Source organism: Varroa destructor, unplaced genomic scaffold (assembly GCF_002443255.2).
Source record: "Varroa destructor unplaced genomic scaffold, Vdes_3.0 BEIS01000002.1, whole genome shotgun sequence".
Taxonomy (NCBI): Eukaryota; Metazoa; Arthropoda; class Arachnida; order Mesostigmata; family Varroidae; genus Varroa; species Varroa destructor.
Genome location: NW_019211455.1, coordinates 103,959 through 122,330, shown reverse-complemented (window position 1 = coordinate 122,330; position 18,372 = coordinate 103,959). Strand labels below are relative to the sequence as shown.

The 18,372-nt window shown below is 42.1% G+C and overlaps 1 protein-coding gene across 35 annotated transcripts in view; it reads left to right on the top strand.

Annotated features, from left to right (window-relative positions):
• Positions 1 to 18,372, top strand: part of LOC111243876 (uncharacterized) — a 203,399-nt gene that overhangs the window by 149,458 nt on the left and 35,569 nt on the right. For 31 of the 35 annotated variants that reach the window (XM_086980226.1, XM_086980227.1, XM_086980228.1 and 28 more), the window contains 6 exons: positions 10,359 to 10,492; positions 12,225 to 12,547; positions 13,041 to 13,356; positions 13,742 to 13,984; positions 15,987 to 16,114; positions 16,675 to 16,965. In XM_086980226.1, coding sequence (XP_086836352.1) covers positions 10,359 to 10,492; positions 12,225 to 12,547; positions 13,041 to 13,356; positions 13,742 to 13,984; positions 15,987 to 16,114; positions 16,675 to 16,965 — 1,435 coding nt within the window. Of the gene's footprint in view, positions 1 to 8,919; positions 9,029 to 9,099; positions 9,344 to 9,430; positions 9,610 to 10,358; positions 10,493 to 12,224; positions 12,548 to 13,040; positions 13,357 to 13,741; positions 13,985 to 15,986; positions 16,115 to 16,674; positions 16,966 to 18,372 lie in introns of those variants that run through there. The other 4 variants (XM_086980232.1, XM_086980259.1, XM_086980262.1 and 1 more) reach the window with 4 other exon arrangements.

Sequence of the window (18,372 nt, the reverse complement as noted above, 5' to 3'; positions counted from 1 at the left end):
CTGATACCTCTAGAAAGATCCCAGCCGAATCGACAAAGTTCCCTTGGCTTTTCCCATCTCTACTTCGCAACGCTCTTGTCCTTAAGTACTTATTCAGCACGTTACCTACTAGCCGATCTATCATTTCTCGGGACTCTGTTTAGGTTTCTACTGAGTAGCAGGGCGATACGCACTGTGATGTGGCCTTCTGCCGTTAGTACATTGTTGTTTTCACTACGATGCGGATGCAGGTCTATTTATCCCGTTTGCTGCCTCCTAAGTAGTTAGTTTCTGAATTGTGGTGCGATGACGAATGAGTCTTTGCGAAGTCACCGTCACTGGCTATAAAACCGTCTAAAGAATGATGAATCTGTCGGGGCTATGGATAGTGGCCGAGGCATCACAGTGTACTGATTAAACTCAGCAAGTACGTTTCTATATACTTTGGCCAAATAACAGAAGAGAAAAGTGCCCTCTACGTATGAAATGGAAAACACGATTTTAAACAATTCATTGAGATAATTTTTTGTTGGAAATAGTGACGTCATCGATGATTTAACTTGATTTTCCGATCTGGGGGGAAGGTTATTGTCCGGAGATAACAAAAGATTTACAAGTCACACCGCGACATAAAAAAAAAAAACGTCGTTGTAAACATTAAATGACCCATGGGCGTAATCGACTTTATCTGAACGGTGTTTGAAGATAACAGGGTAGCATTTCAGAATTGTCACCATATTTGAGCGCTTGAATCCGGAAATCCGGGGTATCATAGTCATATTTTGTGAATAGCTCGCGTAAAACTGTCGAATGCTAGCTAAAATAGTAATTTGCTTGCAATCCACTATTGTTGATGTCTTAAAATCTGTGTTATGTTTATGGTCATTTTTTTAGTCGCGTGCTGTTTCGCCACAGCGTGGGTGCCTCCAAAGCCAAAAGGATCGAAACGTTTAACGAAAAATGCCCATTCCGTAAGATTTGTGACAATTACTTCCTAGTATCTTCAAGCTATAAATATTATTTTAAATAAAAGATACAATCAATACGATACGTGCTCTTGAACTACTTGCATCCAGTAGAGGACATGCATGTTACTTGAAAGACATAGCTGTGATTTTCCTTGTAATAGATACATTCATTGAGAACAATGTTGACGTAGTTAATCATTCGACAGAAAAATGCATTGTAAGATACACAAACACATAAACACATCGATGGCGGGTCAGTCATCGTAAAGGCAGGCAGGCGCCTTTGGCTAAGGGCAGTCTTACGGTTATTAGACCTTATGCTCACTGACGTTGAAACATACTCAATCGGCCCCAGACCAAAGCCAAACGCATGTCCTAGCAAAGACGGCGGAAAAATGGCCCGGCAAGCGGACACCAGACAACCAGCCGAGTTTCATTGAGCCTTGTTCAGCATGCCATGTTTTCTCGGTATTACGAGGCTAGCTTCCTCGCACATACACACTACTCCCACCGTGCCCTCCACATTAAAGGTCAATGGGACGATCGTCCACTTTGTCCAAATAGTGCTGTTCGTAGAGTATTATATGTGACGAAAGGCTGGTTGTATCCATGAAATAGCTAAGCTAGATATACAGCGTCTAATTAATGACCGCAACCGAGTATTAATAGCTTCTGTAGTACACAACAGTTGTATGAGAATCATAATCTCCCTATAACCAAATCGTAAAGTCCCTGGAGGAGATGAACAGGAAGCCTGAAAATGTTGTTCATGTGGAAAATATGGCTCTGCCGAACTTTGAGCCCATGGGCTGAGCCAAAAAATAAACTATATTTAATGCTTGATGCACGCATAACACGAATAGTACAACCATTGAACGGGAAAACATAAAAGACCTTGAAAGTGTCCATGTTTGACTGTGTTTACGTGACCGTATACGTGTGTGCGCGCGGTTGTACATGGAGTAATTACCTCCTCCACGTATCGCGGTAGCCCGTTTTATCAGCGGCGTAACACGCATTTGGATGTACAGTCATCGAAGAAAATACCGAATCTTGACTGCTACACGCTGCTTGATGCCCCTTGCTTCTGTCCGAAGGAAATGAAGAGGCAAAAAGGTGGTCGGTTGCGCGTTCGAAACCTCGTATTGTGGCTTTCGTGAAACTGATGTGGGTGGACAAAACTGCATAGACCATATATAGTGTCATTAAATGGGCGAACGTATCAACCGTGATGACTCAGACGTTAGAGCTATCCTCGACCCCGCCGATAGCGTAGACATAGCATTCGGCACTAGATGCAACTTATGTCTATCATCGTCGATAAACTTGTAAATCTGGATACGTCTCTAACTGTACGTCGATCGAAGTTACTGGTAAACTAAAATTCAGATTAGTGAAAGTACTGCGGCGCCAGTCGCCTAGAACACTTGCAATGCGTACTTTGCTTCGCATCGCGATCGGGCACACAGCAGATTGGTTAGATCTGAGCGGTACTGCAGTTGGACGTTCGCGCGGGAACTTATAACAATTGATTAATAATAAAATTGTGTCCAACTACTTGTTGGAAATAGATATATGTATACTACTATCCGGCGTAAGGACTTTTCTAAGAAATTTAACGAGTTTTCGTGTAGAAAGGCACAGAATGGTCGTAACAAGTCCAAGAAGTCTTTGTCGAGCTCTGCGGTGATTTTTCGTCATATTTAGATGAAAATTAACTACGTTTTTTATTATCGTTTGATTTAGCACTGTCGGTAGTTTTGCTTATATCGTTAATCATATGATACATTATACAGTACAAGAAAATGATTAGAACTAAAGTACCGAGTTGAATAAGCACACACAGTAACTTCTCGTTCAATTTACATGAAACAGTTACCATTGTGGATGGCAACTAGTTTCTTATCACAAACGTCTCGCTGAACAATTTTCCTAGACGTGGCAACGGCCAAGCAAACAAGAATGGCTCATGATTCATGGATCGGCGCGCAGCGTCCGTGTTCTATCTGCGAAAGCGTTTATTCGGACACTATTTTGTCATTGCCGTTTGGTGGACGAGGCCGCCGCTTGCGTTGCTTCGTACTCGCGTTCGCCAAATGAATCAACGTGTTACGCTCACTCATCACCGCTCATCATCCGCTAAATACGTCGAATAGACACAATAGCACAGAAACGTACGTAAACGCACGCACATACATACAGGTATACTAGTTAATTTCGCTTAATGCGAGATAGGCAAAATTCAAAGTGAGTTCTACGCCGGCTGAAGATCCGCCACTGTACAATCCAACGCGTCGACAATATGGCGGGCCACTAATAGCCGTCGCTAAGGTAATAACACAGACGTACTAGTGCTCGAAGACAAATAATTAAAACCACCTAGTAATGTTGATCATTTTCAACTTTGGACTGTTCGAGGTATTGTTGTTGTTGTTTTCCTTTTCTTGGATCTGTCCGGGGGCCCGTGCGCCGTCGACATAGTCCTCAATAGTTGTTGGAATCCTTGTAGCATAATATAACCCGGAGCTGTCTTGTTTACAGTTATCTGGGTCCTGTCATACTGTTGAATATTTTAGTCATGTGAAAAAAGTTATACCATTCGTAGTTGTTTTAAACTGCCCCCTATCATCAACGTTCTGCTGATCAACTGATAATCATCGCAATTGATTACGATATTTACAGTAAATGCTAGCAAAGGAAACTTGAACTAATTGCCAGCTATGGCTAGTGCATGATCCATCGACCTGAGTAACAAATTCAAATCCGAGATATATAATAAACATGGTTCGGTTTTATAAATTTGCTGAAATAAGATTTAAATTTTTTAACAATAAAGAAAATATTACTAAAATTAAGCAATTAAATTTACTACACCAAAGATTCTATCGAATGGCAGCGTAACAATAGGAATAAACCCTGCATTTTGTACTGTACATATGTAAGATCGATTTCAACGCTATGTGCATTTGCTGATACGCAGTGTTTTTCAACGTTTATAAACTCCTACGTTCAGTTACTAAGCCGTAGACGTTTTCCCTTTGACTTTTCCGTCCATTGTCGTTGAATGATTGGGCCTCGATTCGATACTAACAGCGATAACAAATAGATAGCTAGACTTCTCCGCGTAGATATTCAGCTTTTGTTTCTACATATATGCATCATCCACGGTGCAAAAAGTACCGGACGGTATAAGATTCAACCAGTCTGTATGATTATGGTCGAATGTATAAAAAATGCATCTTTCAATTTTAATTGCCCACAACAGACCAGTGCTATTGAGAAACACATAAACATTGATCTAGAAGCGATTTTTCTTGGGAACGCTCTCCCGTTCTACAACGAATTAACCTCTAGCGTCGACAGAGAGTATATCACCGTCTATTTTAAGCAATAAGCCAGCATACTCTGGACCTGTCATTAGGTCGTCATCTGCCACAGATTGTTTTCTACAGCAGACAGTAGACGCAGACAAGTGCCCCTATTAAATTATTAATTATATCACCCCACTGTTACTCCTATCAGTTTTTATGGACCGAGGAAGTCGATTATGTTCAGGTTATGAAATCTTTTCACAACATTGCGTTTAACAAACGCTTCATAATTAGATCCCCAAGGCTGTTTAGTAGTCCCTTTCCACTGACGTCGTCTTCGAATTGATATTGGGCTACCGCAGCAGCAACATCAGATCCTGAACAATTACGCGCTCATAGGAGTCCCTCAATTGTACAATTTATCGAATGTACGGGCACGCGAGTGATAAAGAACGACAATCTATCTATTTTATTGTAGTAAGCAAGTACCCACTAAAGTAAACATTAACGGGTGGGGGGCGAAGGGGCTGATGGGAAGATAAGGCAAGAATTCACTGCTCCTTTAGTTTATCTTTTTGTGCTTGTTTGCTGTTTCCCTCCATCTTTAACCATCTCAACGAGGTACGTGATAATTCTCATCAGCCGACGGACACCGCGGTTGAAATGACGCACTGAAGCACCAGTCAGCGGGCCTCGCTGCCAGTTAATTTAGCTGTTGGTGTTAAAAAGCGCATGCTAGAATAATGGCGGCGCTTTTTCTCCCCAGACCTATAATACGTGCTATAGCGGTATGAAGCCTGTGCGTCATCTAAGACAATTAGGAAAATTGGCTCGTATCAAGTATTTTCCTGTTCATTGTAGTCACTGAACGAAGTCATAAGAACAATACTACTTACTGTCGGGTTATCGCGGAACGGAGGGAAAGGCATACAGGCCCAACGAAAACTAATTCAAATGATATGCTGACGTATGAACGCATCATGCGGCCCCTGAATACGTGCGTGAGCTTTTTCACATTCATAACATGGATGCGTAAGGACAAATATTTCTAGTGCAGGAGGTCAATTGTCCTGATTGCCGGGCGTTATAATTAAATGGAGAGCGCCATAATTGAGTCTTCGTTGACTAACGAATTCTGTTGCATTGCCGCCATACGCCAGCCGATTAGTGTTAGTAACAATGCGTACAACGTAATAGTAAAAAAAAAAAAAAAAAAAAAAACTAATCTGTCCTTCTTATTAATTGAGCGCTTCGCATTTTGCCCCGTGTACGTTGCATGAACACGTATTCTGTTCTTGGAGATAGATAGCGGCAAGCAATCTGCCTCCAGAGCAAACTTTTTCACGGCACAAAATCTCGTCAGAAACTACTAGTCTGTCTAATGTATGTGCAATGCGAGGACATATTGTGTTTTGTGTTATCCTGACAGAAACAAATAGATTGTACCTTAGGTATTCACAGACCTGCCTATATCGTTTCCCTCCATTTCAACCACAGTTTGAGAGGCGTAATTTCGAAAAGATGTTTATTTCACAAACTACCTATAGTCACGTTCTCCTTTAAACATCGTATACGTATTCAAGGCCATCTATGACGTTCGTGATTTGAACGGCGATTGTCCATCACGTGTATGTCTTTCAGATCAATACAATGCCATTCATAAAAATCAAAACTATACGTCACTACTCTTAGACAAGTGCCAAATCGCAAAATTCGCCCTCGGAACAACATAAATTCTTGGTCCATCACCGTATAGCACAATGGCCGTTAGTGATAATGAAGCATCACACACTACGCTAGTAATTTATTAACAAACAATAATTCTTTATGAGTTAAACAAATTCACGGCCTAGAATATGTTCGAAACGTTCTTTCTTGTCCGTGTTTTCGGACAAGGCTTTTTGCTTCTTACTTTCTCTCAGCCGAATCCTATTAAACCGGTAGATTGGCACCACCATCACGATATTTTCATTCCGTTCGTTTATTGAACACGCGCTAACAAACATAAACACAAACACACAGCCAGTAACGCTGTCGTAAGCGATCGATTAGTTCATTAGTCGCGCAACTGGCCGATAGCCGCTTCTATGCCCTTTCGCGTTCAATAAATCATCTGTGACTCCACAGCAAAAAAAGTTCAAGTTAACCTTGGCTTTCCTTTGCCGTGTTTGTTGTAAACCTTTAGCGGCAAGCAATATCCGGTATCTGTGTTTATTGCCGAGCATCTAGCCAGCCCCCAACTCGCGTCCCTATGCACGTCCAGAATGTAAACAACTGTACGCCGTCACTCACGGCGTTTTCGCGAAGTTGCTCGCTAGTCAGACTGTAACGTGAAAAGGCTAAACAAATTCTGTAGAAGGTTGCTTTCAAAAAAAAGAAGAAAAATTATTTTTGTCCTATAGAAATTGATCTGTCCGATTCGAGCTAACTCGAATCGATTCGTTATGCTTGCCCCGTTGGTCTTCTTTTATTTCTAGGGCAAAGCACGTGCACGTCCACGTCGGCTTGCCGCTAGCTCATCTCGTTTCAGGGAGACTTAACAACGGGTTAGGCATCCGTCTGCGGGGCTAAGAAAGGAGGAGGGGATGAAGAGGAGAAATAGTGAAGAGAGAAGGGGAGATCTGAATGGATAAAACAAAAGTTCTCGAGATGGACCTGTGTCTCTCGAGTGTGCATGTAGATAATGACTAGACAATAATTTGTGGGTTGTTTCTGCAACGATCATCAAAATTGCAACGATAGGTTGTTGTAGATAAGCTTGTAGTGAGAGCAGTGTTTGACAACTTTGAAGCACCGTATGGTATGTAGTAGATCTATCTGTTCTAGATCGGAAAGGAATGAAGAATATTAAACGGAGGGAAGAAGAGTACGCCTCTAAATTTTAGCGGTTCAATATTGGTAGAATTGGCACTTCGTGACCTGCTTCGTGAATGTAAGGCTAAAGAAAAAACGGCTTGGACAAAACGGCCTTGACGGTAACTAATAAAACAAGGGTAACGCGTAGCTCTATAGCACTTCGATCAAACGCCTTAGAGAGATCGATGCAGAAAAGTTATAACGATTATAAATTTGCTTTAAAAAAGGTCTCCATCTTGCCCTATATTAGCTGCTTTATTTTCAAAGAATATACATTTTTCTATTAATAATAACGATTCCAGCACGAGTAGTAGCTTAAGCTAATTCGCCACAGTAGTAGAGGTATATATGCCCACACATCGTAACTAATGAAATAAGACCAAACGAAAAAATAAGCCCCATAATAGGGGCTAGAGACTAATGCGAAGCAATGTTTCAGCTAGGATATCTTCTTTGATCTGCGCTATTGTTTTCTATTTTTAAAATATAGATGGCTCGTTTTGTCGTCAAAAGTGGGTGATAGTAATGATATGCACAGATGCTCAATGATGCCAAGTAAAGCATTTACCGCTTGCACCGCGTCCCTGCCTGTACCAACTGCCATTACTCCAACGAAGACGAATAAAAATAAAGCAAAAAACAACCAACGGTGAGCTACGGAAAGAAGCTATGTGGCGTCTTTGAAACGTGCCATCAACGTCTGTCTTTTCCTGCCGTCGTCTAGTCTGCGGTGTCCCGCTACAGAAACCCACATTGACACACACGCAGACGCTTACATTCATACGTGCGCAGACTCCTATGCACTCTTGCCATTGTCACTGTCGTTGCTGCTGTTGTGCGTGGCCTGGCCTTCTGTTTTCTGTTTGTGAATGGGGGGTCGTTACGATTGCTACCATCGCATTAGTTCATAGCAGATGTGTAACACTCAAATAAGAACATGCTCCCATTCTTACAGAGCACAACGGACGCACACATAAACACGATCAGCAATTTATCTGTACAATATCTTGCTACATATAATTATGAGGTATTCCTATACGCTTGCTCGTCGCGAAATTGGAGAGCATGGCCATAGTACCACAGAGGCGTCGCGCACGCGCATGTTGCAGTCATCGCATTGTATCATTTCTAGATTAATGCATTGAAGATGCCGAAACAAAAAGAAGTCAACATGCAGGAAAATATATCGCTAGCGTCAGCGATTAACACATAAATCAGTAATGACCATAATATTGCTCACAAACATTTTTGACTCGCGTTACTGTGTTTACGGGCATGGAGGGCTAGCTACCTTGTTTCTATAAAGTAAAAGCTATCAGGTACTCATTAATAGACTTGTTATCGCTGACGTTACTCATAAGGGCTGGCTTTAAGTGAGTGAGCAGTGCAAAGTCACGTAGAGACCCAGGGTCGCGAAACATATTAGCCCATACTGCGTTCGTTGTAGACGCACAGAATGAACTCTCTTGCTAATGCTTGTAATATACAGTACAATTATGAAAACAGTGTCTTAACGGTTATGACAACCGCCCAGAACAGACGGTTGCTAGCAGGCAGACTGAGTAGCTTCAGGTGTGGCGTTTGTTTGTTTGTTACCTATTATGTAATCATTAATAATTCTGGGCGCCGTAATAAACCTTTAGTTCTCGACCTTAAACACAAACAAAGTGAACTAACTTCTTACTTTCCTTAAGCATAGATTACTTGTTTAATTCAGTGCAAATACCTAGATGAATTTGACTAATTAACGCCAATAATGACCGAAAATAGATTATCTACCCACTTTTAAGTCTGTCGGCTGGCTAATCATTTGTCATCATATGTCACAGTCAACAACAACGCTCAAATTTGCCCGCCCAAATTTCAAACGCCTGTTTGCTTGGGCGCCAATTAGAAGCTGCGTGTGTACCTTTGGTAAGCGTTGTTTTTTCTGCCCCGACCAATCTTCCAATGACACGAGCGTGAGGCATGTGTGGCAGCTAAAGTGTCTCAAAAGTGGCAACTAGTCCGCAGCGTAAACGTAATTAAATGAGATGGTGTGTGAACAATCCACAACAAACAAACAAACGCTTTCGTGCGGGCATCGTCGTGAACTAACAATACAACTACTACAACTTCGAAGGAAGACGGTAGCGGAAACTGCCTCTATTATAAGGCTTAAGCTTCTGTCGTATGAATGAATGTTGCAGTAGCTCACTACAGGCAAACGACATTTGAACGAGTTATCAAGTTAGATATCGTGTCAACCGCAGTAAATGGTGCTGCGTCCATGTACCTCTGTATAGTACTTTTCGTTTATCTTTCTCGTTTTTTTTTTTAATTCTGGGGGATGTGGTTGGCCACTGCCACCAAATGCGCTACGACGCCTCTATCACCGTCGGTATCGTGTCGACGCGAGTACAGCCAAGAAGAAATTCCTTGCAGAGCTTCTATAATTCGTCTATTCACGGGGCTAGGCAAGGCGTAGGGCTTAGACGGTGCGCAAGCAAACGGGGGTGAGTGGGGTATAGGTTAGAATATGTGATGTGAAAGAAACGAACATGTGCAAGTTAGATGCATGAGCTAATTTACGTGATTGATTGATATGATCGATCATCAGCGAAGGCAGTTCTGATAGCTTGTCAACGAGGGGGCAGCGGCTGATTGTCCTGCTATAATATTGACATCACTAGCGCCATGGTACAGGCATAACAGGAGTAACGATCTCCACAGCGTAGGGGCACAAGAAACGCACCCCTATTGGGACTATGAAACTGTGATGAACTCTTCACTTTTCTTTTCGTATAAACTGTCCTCGTCGGTTTTAAAGCTATTATAACTTTGTCATTAGCCCTTTCTTGATTTTGTTTTTCCTATCTGCTCGTTCTAGTGAGTAGTTATGTCGTATGTGTCTCAATTATTATGTATATACATTATCAAGAAACGCATCATCTACTTAAAATTATTCCCTACCGCCCCGCAAGCAGCGTCTGCAACGGTTTACTAATAGGAATAAATGGCCATGTCGGTTACAATAGCCATTCATAAAAATGACAAAAGTCGAACACTCAGTACTGCCAATGGAGTCGACGGAAGGAAACGATAATGGCCATCGCGCTTTACTACTTTTACACAACTGTCTGCTGAATGAAGGCGTCCAACCGCTTAAACATTTTCTGTCACGTTTTAATGTTAATGACATCTGTGTGTATCTAACCCATATGCGTTCGTTTTTTGTTGTAAAAAAAAAAATGAATAATTTCAGGCGAGCGGCGCACAGCGGCCGAGCGATTAGAAGAAAGTAAGGCAAATTACATGAAGAGCGAAAGGGTGCTGGATACTCGCCAAGCGTTGAAACAACCCCAGCAATCTGCCCCCGGTTCTCATCGACCCCATACCGCAAGTATCATTCATGCCATTCTACTTCTGAATAGAAAATGAATGAAAAAAAAACTTGAGCAGTTATTAACGAATGTATTATGGGTTGAATGGACGTATAGAATACTTCCATACATCTAGGAATCGTGACAACTAGGGTGATTAGTGCGAGATCTTTGGCGAGGAGCGATACACGAACAGATATAGTCAACGTCGAATGAAAATCGCGGATAACATTCTTCAATGTCATAAACAGTGTCTGAAAAGATACACAGCACTTGTCGCCGTGGTTGAAGAGGTGCTGTATGGATGTATCTGTTAAAGGGTGTCCTCGAGGTGTACAGGTTCAAGCTGAGATTAAATGATCTATGTGAAGTCGCGTAGGGGAAATGTGCATCAGATATTTTCATTATGAAAACCATTGCAATACGCTAGCCGATATCCACTGAACGCTCTCTAATGTGTAACATCCGTGATCTGCTACGCACCAACCTGAATTTATCTCGAAGAGGTAGTTAGGTAGAAACTTAAAAACGAAACGTTACATTTAAGATAAAGTAGGGACCTTGCTTATTGAAGCAATTGCATCGCAGTGATCTTCTATCAAACTCCCACGGATACAGATCAGACTACAGTTACATTGTCCCATCATGTACTTCAGCAAAACGAATATTAACAGACGGGAACGGTTATTTCTAGGACAGCGGTGCAAAACACTTTCAGTACTAAACCATTAATAATATAAGAACTCTGTGGATCAAATAAACTTTGTGTATGACTATTATAAACCTCCTATAGCTCTGAATATATGTATTTGAGAGTATAAATACAGAGAACCTTAATTTCATGTTGTAGGCTAATCATCTAGTGTTCTGCTGCCCTATTACGAATCTACCAGCAGAAGCAATATGGCAAAACGCTTTTCGTTTAACGCAGTATGCGACTTATGACGACTGCAGTAAATCAATTACACTTATCAACTGTAACGGTATTAGCGTAAAATGTTTGCCTATTGGTGACAGAGGCTTTGAATGTGGTTCAAGTTCGTATTTCGGTGCAGGTGTACCCTAACGATAAAGCAAAACTTCAAGTGACAAAAAAATAGAAAAATACAGTAATTCTAGTCCTTTAATTACTTATCCACAACTTACTACCTCGGTATATCCTGGAAACAATGTTTCACAGATGTGTCAAGATCCCTTGTAGAAAAAATGGCAGCTGAGAGTCGATTACAGAAAGTGTTTCTTTGGATGAACGATTTCCAGCAGCTTCACCTTTGTCAGACTTTTAAGATCTGCAGTTAAAATGAACAATCAGTAACTGAAGTAAATCGTCACGGTACAGACCTTTACTAAATTAGCGAATACATAGTCATCTGGCCAGCCACTCTTTGTAATCGCCTGCCTAACATGTATTGAAATGAAAATGTTTACTTAGGGCCTTCCACACATATTGAATCTGCAATAGCAACTGAATACATATCACCCTTATCGTTATAGACTTACCAAAGGTAGGTATTTTAATGGGGCCAAGAGTGGCGGCCCCAAGACAATCAAGAGAGAGAAATCTATGGCTAGAAGTAGTGTGCATTTGTAGACTACTTAGCGGTAGTGAACCTTGTAGAGTTGAACAGGATCAACTTTGCAACGAAGTATTGCATTTCTATAAGTAAGATATAGACATAAAGATTAGCTGCTGGCGTCGCTCTCTTCAGTTGTTGCCTTATCGCATGTAACTATGATGGCCTTTACAGGTGATGCCCCAGCAGTCGGGAACCAGCGTCTACACGAAGCTACCTCTAAAACAAATTCATAGCGCTCCCCTCGACGTCCCACGGGATGCTCGAGGGGAGCCGCATAGATCGCCACCCGACCTCCGTATGGCGCGGAGAACCCTGCAAGAGCTGCAGGGGTTCCGCGCCTTACAGCAAGTAGTCGAGGCTAAGGCTCATCTTCATAGCCAGTACCCTCAGCTGTATGCTCCCTACGTGGCTAGAATGATTCCCAGTCAGGGTCAAACGGGGCAACAAAACGGGGCCCATCGACATTCATCGCCTGTGATCCCCGTTTCGCGAAGGCATGTACTCTACTCTCTCTGCTATAACGTACAATAGTATGTAGGCACGATCGGCAAAACCTGACGATTGGCGCTATTTACCATTCGTATGGCATTTGTATACGCATCTTATACAGTACACATTAAGTCTTACTGTTTTTGCAAATTTTATGCCTGCATTACCTAGACTCTTTATCTTTTAAAATGAAAATATTCTATTCGCCCGCAAAAGAAAAAAGACTACGAGTGTAGTCTGAAAGTGCCTTGAAGGCGCGGAATGACCGTGACACCACCATCAGTTAATCTTGAAATGTTGTTCTTTGGAGAAGTGCTGCCCCAGCCTTACCAAGATCAGAAAGACTTTAGACGGACTATAAGCTCCGTTGGCATCAGCAACACAGGCAATTTTGCAGATATATTTGCATAAGCCGAAAGGCAATGACATTCGTACCTTCTTCCCTCATCGCGCCTAACTCTACTTCGTGTTCCCACGTGTGGGGTTGTTTGTTTATAGGTACGCGTCGTCGAGTCAACCGCCCCTGAACAGACATCCTTTAGGTGGTATTCCAAATCATACTGGTCACCCCAAAAACCGCCCAAGCCCAACCTCTAGCCAGCGGCAATCTTCGCCGATGCTGACGAGAGGATCGCCACCCCACGGCCCACAGCCAACAAGCTACGGGACTGGTTTGCATGGGGGTCCCAATGGTCATAACCATTCCTATCTTTATCACAATTCGTCTTCACCTGATTGTCTTGCTTTACTTTTTGGCAACGCTACAGTCGCCGCGGCCGCCGGCCAGCATAACGCTAGCTCTGCACAAAGCTTGGTAAGGGACTTCTATTAAGCGTTATGTACGTTTATCTGGGTTTAGGGTAAACAAGTCATTATCCACCTAGCTTTTTATGCTAAAATAGCGTTGCTAATGGAATGCAAAATTCCAATTATTGATAGGGAAATATATTATCTAACTCGTGCTGAATACATGTGGCGTCTAAATAGAAGACTTTTGGTAGAGCGAAATTAAGTTAAAGAATATATATTTAACGAACTTGTCAGACTCCTGGCAATAGAGGAAAAACAAGTAACTAAAATATCAACAAACAAGTGAGCCCGGAAGGCTGCTTCGGCATTGCTGTTTAACGCCTTCTGGGGGATTTCGTGCTGTTATCTCACTGATTTGTCGTCTCGCCCCTCTCATTCTTTTCCACTAGGAGCATCAATATCCACGAACTTCTACTCCGCATCACCAACCACAAGCACATGTCCCATTCTCGGATTCAGGAACCACTTTTGTTTCTGCCAATTTATGCTGTGGTCCACAGACGTCAACTCCAGTTCATCGGCAGGCAGGTACTATCGTTACCGCAGCATATCCGAATGTGAATGCCGTAAACGCAGCATCTACTCATCGTCCGCTAGTCCCTCAGGCGCTACACAGGGTCCCCTCAGCTCGGGTAAGTTACTGTGGCCGGCCAACTATACTTTTCTGTTCGAGCAGGACTAGTAGTTCGTAAAGGTACAGACATACGTAGTTATCGACACATCTACATAGGCGCGCTGGGGTGAGGAAAGCCCTTATGAAACCTAGGTGGACGAAAAAAGTGTTCCGAATGTAACATTTTTGCTACTTCTACACCCGAGAACACATATTATTTCGGAAGCGATAGAGAAAGGTAGGCTTATATGGGTCAAACAATTTGCTAAACGCTGCTGGGAAAGAGCAACATTAATTTCTGGAAAAATAGTTAGAGACACTTAAGTCACGTTAGCCCATATTGCCGCACCGAAGTAGGGCTGTATGGGCCACTAATGATTCCATACGAAGAAGCCAATCAGAGTGACTGGACCTCTCTTATAATCTTAGTAGAACATTTTTTACATATTGCATCGTTTTTGTAAAGGTCATATGTTTACATAGAAATGAGCAATGTATTTGTTTGGACAATATAGTTGAAGATAATTGATTCCGAGACAGCCGAGGCGAACAAACAGAGTAACTAGCGTTGCTTTGCGGGGATGATAAGTGATTGCTCTTTACGATAAAGTGGCCATCGGCATTGGAACTGTTCGCAATAGAGCTTGCATATCTGGGGTTGCGTGACCGTCTTAATGGAATGATACTCCGCGACGGCCCGACGGCCACAACCGATTATCAGGCTGCGCCACTGAAAAAAAAAAAGTCATTTTCTGTGAGTACGTTTCCGTTCGGTAGAAAGATGCCCGTGCTCTGAAACCCCCTTACGATATCTGCCATCGTAAGTAATTCCTCGTACGCACTTTCTACCAGACCGGCCATGTTACAGATTGTGGTCTTTCTACCGTGAGACGCAACAGTCCTCTGTTGAATTATGCGAAGCCGAGCTTTGAATAGCTGGGATTGCAGTTTCGCGCAGTACGAAGAATATGAACCCTGTCCTTTATGAGCTTCCTGATTATCCATTGCTAGCAAGTATGATTTCTCTAGGAAACAGCGAATGATCGTGATAAAATGCTTAAGACAACATTCGAACGCTTTTCTTGTGAACCATCTGGACGAGTTTGCAAGCCTCAGTTTCCAACGGATGCACCCTTTAATATATGTTCCTTGAAATACACATTAAGCAAGACAAGACACGACGGAGCTGTCTTTCCATTGGCGGAGACGAAGGTGAGTATTGAAAATTTCCTGTCCTTTAGACAGAATCATGATTTGAGAGGGGGGTCTCGTCTAAATTAAAAGAAATGATGCTGAAAGGCAATACGATTTCGGTGTTTCGGTTAAACAACGGAGTGATCCATAGGGTCCCACTCCACTTGTATATATGTATAAGCATACGGGAAGCACACTACGGTGACTAACCGAGGCAGACCACGGAGCTAGATAGGTTGGTACAGCCGCCTGGTGCAATGGTAACACGGTTTTTTACGTACAACTTTAAATATTTATCAGGAATGTGGATACAGTCGATTTCTGGCTACTAAGTATGTGTAAAGCTACCGTGGGGCAATTGGTGCCTGGGGGGGAGGGGGACGGGGGGACTGTAATGGCCGGCCTGTGAAACGACGAGGTCGATGATGTCGTGGCAATATGAGAGAAGACCCGGATATGAAATTTCATCTTGAGAGGATGCAACACAGAAAGATGAGTAGCTAACATTTTTCACACCAACTTTGATTTAAGAGATCAGTCGGCACCACGATAAGACAAGAAAATGCCAAAAAAGCATCGCACAGCCATTGATGGACGATAAGCGAACGTTATGGACGATAACGTTGTGCCCCAGTGAACTGGCTGAACTACTGCGTAGCAACCTTCAGCCACTGCGCCCGAACGGCAAAGCCAAGGCTTTAGTCAGAGGGGTGACACCATTTGGATTTATGTGACATTTATTTTGTAAATATACATTCATTTTGTACTTTGTACTCCTTTTGGGGTTTCCAGCGCGACCGTTTTCTTATCGATTGTTGCTGTTATAGGCAAGCCGGCCGAAGAGTCCCAGTCCGCTCCCGAGAGGCCAAGGAGCTTCTGACAGTGTCTCCGAGCAACATCCCATCCGGAGATCAGCCTCCTATACTGAACGCCAACTGAGAAAGTGCATCGGAAGGTAGTGCTTTTTTTAGTAGCTCAAGTATGCGTCTGACGCATACAAACCCATAGGAACACAAGGTTTGCATAATCCAAATTTATTTCCGTTATTAAATTGTGCTAAGTTACGAAATGCAGATGAGGCTATATAAAAGCGTTGATGTAGTAAACCTATTACACTGTTTAAATATTAGCATTCTACTATTTTCCAATATGTCGAACTGCTAACTACCTTTGGAAGGTATTTTATGTATAAGTCAGAAGTAGATACTATTTCCATAAGCCCTCATCTGTGCACGTGAGCCTGTTTGACGATCTGTTTAAGATGATCTCAAGGTAAGCAGTGTCGTTCAGGTGCTACCTGCAAAAGACGTTTACTCTAGGTTGTAATCTCTATTCATTGATTTCGCCCACATAGTTTTCATTATAACCTCGTGTTGTGACTCTAGTAAAAGACCCTAGACATGCTGAAGAAATAAATACAAGACATCTAGCATGAAGATCTAATTTTGAGTCTTACCCCGTTGATACCAGTCTTGCTAACTATTACTTGTTGTAATGATTGGACCGTGTCTATAGAACAACTGAAGAAATTCGTGACCTGGAACAGCAGTTACGAGAGTTGATTATTTCCTCGGCTTCGATTGTGGATCAGCCTGCCTCGGTTGAGGAGGGTTTGGCAGAGATCCTTGGAAACCGACAAGACCTTGCCGAAGATCAGGATCCGGAGCAGGATGTCACGATCACCAGTAATACTAACAATTCAACGAAGGATAATACTAGGAATTCGCCTCCATCAGTGAGTCGCTCGCGGAGCGACACCAACACCCCACCAAGCAGGCACTCTAGTGATCCCGAAAGGCATCTAATGTAAGATTATTTTTTAAATTATTGATTAAAAACTAATGTACAACAACTCGAACATCCATTTCGGAGCATCATTAAGTATGTCTTTTCCTATAGAACTTTGATTCTAGCTTCTTAGCACGTGTAGTATAGCTACGTGTATACTTACGTCAGAAACTTAGTATCGAAGTTGAATAAAATCGTTATATAAGTGTCATTTAAAGCTATTTTGGTCAACAGGCCTCTCGTCGTACAAAATTTGCGAAGTGGGATACATTGTTCCCAAAGAATGAACTGTAACATTTCTAATTAAATGAATCGATTGAAAACATTTAGTCAACAAAGGGTACCATTTCATTAATCCTAAATAAACAACAAATTAATCTACACTATACGCCAATTTGAGTCCGTCTTTGTTTAATTTGTTTTGTTGAAGCAGCTCCGCTTCGAATCTGAGAAACGTTACCCACATGGCTTACTTTTACGCCATTTATTTAAACCATTGTAATAAGCGGAATCAGTCAGATGGGATATTTTTCCAAAGCGTTCCTTCGAAACAACAATTTCAGATTGACGACATGAAATATTGACTCTATCTCTTCTAGCTGGATAACAATTTTGTTAAATAATCCTTTTTTGAAAAACGTTTTTACGTGCTCATGAGATGTCCCTCGTACTTCGACCATAGGGCCTTTTATATTTCTACTCAAGATGCTCAATTGGAACTTATCCTCCAAGGTATTCAATATAAACTTTTTGTTAACGATGTATTCCTATATGTAAACATAGAAGACTCTTGTAGATAACAATCTAGGAAGACTCCCTATTCCTGCTGCATGTATTACCTAACTTTTCAAACAATATACCCGGACTAATTAAACTCAGGAAATAATCACATCACTGCTAAAATGTGTACCATAATAAATGTATAACAAGTGAATGTCTAAAAGGTATATTCTACTAGAAAGCAAAGGAGATCTCAGATTGAACATAAGATAGGTTTACAGTTTGTTCTCGTTCCTCTGGTCTATTACTTAATACGCATGCGGCGGTGCTCGACAATTCAGTGTTGCTTCTGGAATTTTTATTAGCAGTAACAGTATAAGAACGTACAGTACGTATGAGTAACCTGAACTAGCAGCGGCAATAGCCGACGGGCATCCGTTTATCGATTTACTCTGCGGTAATAGCGCGTGCACTCACTCCTCAAACCATCATTTGGAGGAGAAGAGAAAAATACGTATTTAGCGGCTTGCAAATTAAGAATCGTTTCGTGTCTTGCAACTACCTGTCTTTTTAATCGCGCCTTGACCAAACCTCGAGGGCCGTATGCCGCGCATCCAGCCCGTTCCATTGGCTGGTTCCGCTACGTTCCGATGACGAAATTTCGCAAACAAAAAGGATCAACGTTTAGAAAGGTTCAGCTATTCT